At 30.8% G+C, this 5,802-nt stretch overlaps 1 protein-coding gene across 1 annotated transcript in view; it reads left to right on the forward strand.

Annotated features, from left to right (window-relative positions):
• LOC106688504 (uncharacterized) overlaps positions 1-5,802 on the forward strand; it is a 21,480-nt gene that overhangs the window by 11,641 nt on the left and 4,037 nt on the right. The window contains exons 2-4 of the mRNA XM_024362963.2: positions 34-208; positions 673-838; positions 2,725-3,145. Of these exons, the coding sequence (XP_024218731.2) occupies positions 34-208; positions 673-838; positions 2,725-3,145 (762 nt within the window). The remainder of the gene's footprint in view (positions 1-33; positions 209-672; positions 839-2,724; positions 3,146-5,802) is intronic.

Here is a 5,802-nt window from a genome sequence, read left to right on the forward strand (position 1 = left end):
TATTTGTAAAACATTCGATTTGGTCTTTTTCAGTGGGCTTATCAAGTGCCTGATGTACTGGGGAATGCCTATGCCTTGGTGGGTACAAAAGCCATCCAAAACTGTCTGGCTTCTGCTCGTAACGTATGATACCCTCACACTTGCTGTGACTTGCTTTGCATTGTACCTCTATGTTTACACTGTAACTCTGGATGACGTAGAATTTGAGGTAAACATTTTTTTTTTCTATAATTCTTGCATACCTTTAGAATTTTATTTATAGACATTATTGAAGGAAGAGAAAGGAGGTTTTTATTTAAAATTTGCTGGATTTTTTTAATGATTTATCAAAGAAAAACGGCGAAAAATATTTGATCTATAATTTTCGTTTTTAGTGCTTATACTTAATATTATGAAACTCACAAAAAATATATTATTAATTCAACTTTATTTATTTTCTAACTTTTGACTATTGCAAACTGTTTACCTATGAAAACCTACCTGTTCTAAATAAAGTGGGGGAGTCGAGTTTTTATTACGAGGAGCTACCATGAAATAAAAGTCAACCTTCCATCCACACCAAATTCTCACTTATGTCACAACAGAGATTGCTAATGTGACCCCACAACTCCTTCGGCTACAAATGGCCTTCACAGTTACAATGAGTAATACATATTAGGTTTTTTTTTTTAGGAAGTGAACGTCCTGCCACCTGCTATATGTTTCAAGCTTTGTGTCCTGGGGATATCCTTACTCCAATTCTTGGACAGGGGTCGCATCAAGCAGCTCTCTGACGATCTCGACGCCGTGGTCCGGACTATCATTGAAACTGATCTTGGCCAGGATGAATCTGTTAAAGGTCTGATAGTAAAGATTTTATACAAATAAAAAAAAAATCCTTTTATGTTACAAGGAGAGTACGCGGTCCGTCCTCATCGATTTTTATCAATATTATTTTCTTGATTGAAAAAATCGATCTTAAATATAATCATAATGAGTTTAGTAGTTAACCGAAAATTAATATGAGGAGAAGTTAGTCGAGCTTGCGGTCAGCAAATAAACTAAAACTTATTTATTTGTGCCTACGTTTTGACTTAAATTTCAGGTCTTCATCGGGGCTAAAAAAAAGAAATAACATCTATCTCTCATAAGAAACATAAAAATAAAGGCAAATATATAAACATATTTAGAAGTATATATATCAAAGCATTAAGTAGAAAGTAGTTAATTAATAACAATAGAAGTAGAAAGTAGTAGATTGATAACAATAGAAGATATAGTTTAATATATTCTAAAGAAAATGTATTTCAGTAATATAATATATTTTAATTTCAATAACATTTAAATATATTTCATCTTCTATTGTTATCAATCTACTATCTACTTCTATTGTTATTAATCAACTACTTTATGCTTAATTCTTTCTTATGTATATTCCCAAATTTGTGTGTTTATTATTTTCCTTTTTTTAGCCCCGATGGAAACCTTTAATTTAGGTCGAAACGTCGGCACAAATAAATTTTTTTTTTTTATTTGCACTGCCGACCATCTTCTCCTCATATGAAAGTGAATCAAATGAAAAAAAACAACAGATATTACTTAATTTCATATCTCAAAATAGAAGAACGAAATCGGCATTATTATTCTTGTTTTTTTAATCATTTATTTTATTTTTATCTTCTAGAATAAATCAAAAGAAAATTGCAAACGCTTAAAACTAATCCCTATCTAATCAAATAACTTTTAAATTGCTAAGTAAATCAGCCTTCTAGAATTTTCAGTCATAAATAAAGGGAAAAATTTTGAAGATATTGATTTTTGGCATGCAGAGTCAAAATCTGTCATCCTTTTCTGGTATTAAATACAAAATTTTCAACAAATATTTATTTATGTTAATAGAAAACTTCCATGACATTTTTATTGTAAATAATAACTTCCTAAAATTAGATATATTGACATTTGATAGGAAATTTCCCAATTTTCTGATCAATTTTAACTTTATTTTCTAAATTTGTTTTTATAAAAACCTATTGTTTTTTAACAGTTTTATATTTCCTTCATGCGCTGGGATCTTTTGAGTTCTGCTCTACCACCACACGTGGGGGATAGAGTGGTCTCAGGGATCCTCAGTTCGATTGTGTAAATATTGTACATAAGAGTGTAAATGTGACTAGATATTATATTATTATTTTATTTTATTTATTTATTTTTTCATACACATAGTTTGATTATGTTCATTTTCTTCATCCTTCTGTTTGTGTATATTTTAAAAGAGATTTTATTTATTTTTATGTACTTTTTTTTATTTATTTCATTTATTTATTTTATAAATGTGATCATTCATCACTATTACCTATTGCCCACAATAGTGTGGGAGATTGTAATATCTATCAATTATATGAAGTTTTTTTAAAAATATATATATCCTTCGATACAGCCTAGAAAACAAATAGTTTAGGAAAGGAATCATTTTGATATAATGATCTTAACCTGAGATTAGAGTAAAAATGGTATTTTATTTTCTCAAATCCCAGAACTCTGTTGGATATGTGTCCATTTTATTCCCAAAGTACAATCACTAAATAGACAATGATCCATATTGATGAGAACACACGCAGTCTCCTTGCAAACAAGGATAAAAAGATGGACGGGTTAAATTAAACAAAATACTACTCGCACATGCCTTTATGATCACTGGCTCACACAATAATTTACATTTTTATACCTCATATTTTTTTTTAACAGAATCCTTCATCCAGATGTACTCAAAGAAATCCAAGTTCTTGGTCAACTACTGTAGGACAATGCCATTCTTCGCGGTATCCTACTACGTCATCTACTTTGGTTCGGTCCCGCTGATCGATTGGTCCGAAGGAATCTACAGGAGTCACTATCCATTGCCTCTTCTCACACCCTTCGACGGGAGGAAGCCCGGAATATACGAATTCCTGGTCTTTGTGGTTCTGATTTCACTCACCATGGTCAGTGGCAAGCAGATCAACAATACCTGCATCTTCTTGGCTTTCTTCAACGTTTTAAGAAGCTTCTTGCACTATCTTTCACTAACAATGAGCGAGATGCAGAAAATATCTTATAAGGAACGGAACGATCCCTCTATCCGCAGAAAAATAAGAGTTTGGATACAGATACATCAAGAAGTAAACAGGTATGTTTAAATGAGAACTGTATTTGGTATATATGTCAGTTTTAAGGTTAGGATGCTCTCAGTCTCTAGAACTGTTGTTGTCTCCCTTCATACCATGGAATAGTACAAGAGCCCAAGAGGAGAAAAAAAGGCAGTTATCTCACCCCAATGTTTGACTAATTTAATGAAAACTATGTATAATTAATAGTCAAAATAGATGAGTCTGCCAAGTATAGATAGGGGAAATAAAAAATGGCGGCTGTTTGAAAGCGATAAAAAAAATTAATTTTTCATTCGGAGCTCTTTATCTTAAAAAGTAGGAACAACACAAGAAAACCTAAGAGAACGCCATTCAAAGAAGAGTAAATTTTCTCAAATATAAGCCCTAATAGAGTTATTTACGTCAAATAGTTTTCCAGATATAGCTTTTTAAAAAGCAACATTTCATAAAAATGTTGTATGGGACGTACTGAAAGATCAGTAGTTAGTGAATTTATTTTAAAAAACCTACATCTCAAAAACCATTTGACGTACAGATGTCTAATAGCACTCAAATTAAACTTGGTTTAATGAGCTATAAAGTAGTTTTAATGTTTATCTTCGTAGGAGAAATTTTTTTCATGAAATTTGCTAATATAAATTGATTTATAGTTGTTCCGACAAATTTTTATTTGCCAAATTTATATTCATATGTGAATATCATAAAAACTACTACCCCTACGAAGATAAGTGTCATAAACTACTTTATAGAAAATTAAATTTCCTTTATTTCAAGCGTTGGCAGACATATGTGCGTCTTATGGATCTAGGGATATATTTTTTCAAAAATCCAACATTTTATACGAACAACGAGAAATTAATATTTTGTGAATTTATAAGACTTCTGACTGATAACCTGGCAATGCAAATGAATGACAAAATTAGAGATAATGATATCATAAAAATTACTAGTCCTACAAAGATAAACATTATGAACTATTTTATAGTAAATTTAACTTGCTTTAATTTGAGTGCTGGTTGATATCTGTACTTCAAATGGTTATAGAAATGAAGTTTTTCATAAACCAAACCTATTGTTCGAACAACTAAAAATCAATTTATTTTAGCAACCCTCATGAAAACTACGATTCCTACGAAGGTAAAGGTCATAAACTTCTTTATTGTCCATTATTCTAGCTTTAATTTTAGTGCTAATAGACATCTGTACGTCACATAGTTCCTGAGATATAGATTCCTCAAAATAAATTAACCTAACTACTAATCTTTCAGTAGATTCTTAAGATATTTTGCTTTTTAAAAAGCCATATCTCGAAAACTATTGGACGTAAATAGCTCTTTTAAGGCTACTATTTTAGCAAATTTACTCTTCTTTAAATAATGAGCTCTTAGGTTTTCTAGTGTTGTTGGTAGTTTTTAAGATATAGAGCTCCGAATGAAAAATAAGTGTTTTTTAAGGTTTTGAAACAGCCGCCATTTTTTATTCCCCCTACCTATACTTGGCAGACTCGTCAATTTCGACTAGTAATTATACCTAGTTTTCATTAAAGTAATCACAAATTGGGGTGAGATAACTGCCTTTTTTTTCTTCCCGGCTCTTATACTATAAGCTGTCAGAAAAAGTGAAGTAACAAAAAAGTATTCCTTATGATGAATCCCAAGAGCCTTCTGTTTTAGGTGAGATCATAAGGAGATTACTATTAACCTCAAAGTCTAGACTTGATGCCCATATAAGGACGAAAATTGGCTTCGATAATATAGGCATCAAGTCTAAATAATGTTAATATAGGTTGAAACACAGCACTGGTTCCCAAAATTTTTGTCCTACCGCCCCCTTTCCAGGAAAAATATTACTTAGTGCCTCCTGGAAATTCATTTTTTAAACATTTTAATAGGAAATATATTGGTATTGATGTTTCTACCTCTTTCGAAAAATATAGCTAAGAAAGGTTTAAATAAGAAACATTAAACTTCGAAATTATGAAACTATAGTATTTATTGAACTCAGAACATAATGTAATAAAAAAAAGTTAAAACATTCGAAATCATCTTAATGATAAGGATGAATCTGGTGTACTGCTATCAATTTAGTAATCCTCGGCGCTATTTCTGTCAGCAGTAATGTTGTTGACCGTTATAGTTATAGTTATTCACCCCCCCCCCCAAATGCACCTGTAGCCATCACTACTCCCCTGAATCGCTGCAGCGTCCACTTTGGGAATTACCGGTGTACAGCTTTAAGTCATAATGAAAAATTAAACAAAAGTAAAATAAAACCTGCCTAATCGGTAAAAGTTCTGGATTTGCTTTTTCCTAAAAAAAAGTTTTTTTAAAAGTATTAACGAATAAGAAAAACACATTTAATAGAATCAGTAACAATTTTTTCTTATTCTTCAGAAAGAGACAAATCGATTGGTATATAATAACCATGAAAAAATGTATACATTCTGAGCTTAAGTTTGTTAATAACTTTTTTTTAATGAAAAATTCGGAACAGCCTATAACCTTATATAATGTTTTTAGTTGTTTTTTTGTATCTTTTTAGCCCTGATGAAGCCCTGCAAAGTGGGGCGAAACATCGGATATTAAATACTTAAAAAATATTTTTTCTTTTTTGACCGCAACCCTGAACATCTTATATTTAAGTTTTATGGTCAACTATGTATATATATATATATATA

The sequence above is a fragment of the Halyomorpha halys genome, unplaced genomic scaffold (assembly GCF_000696795.3).
Source record: "Halyomorpha halys isolate HHAL.00 unplaced genomic scaffold, Hhal_1.1 Scaffold1144.1, whole genome shotgun sequence".
Taxonomy (NCBI): domain Eukaryota; kingdom Metazoa; phylum Arthropoda; class Insecta; order Hemiptera; family Pentatomidae; genus Halyomorpha; species Halyomorpha halys.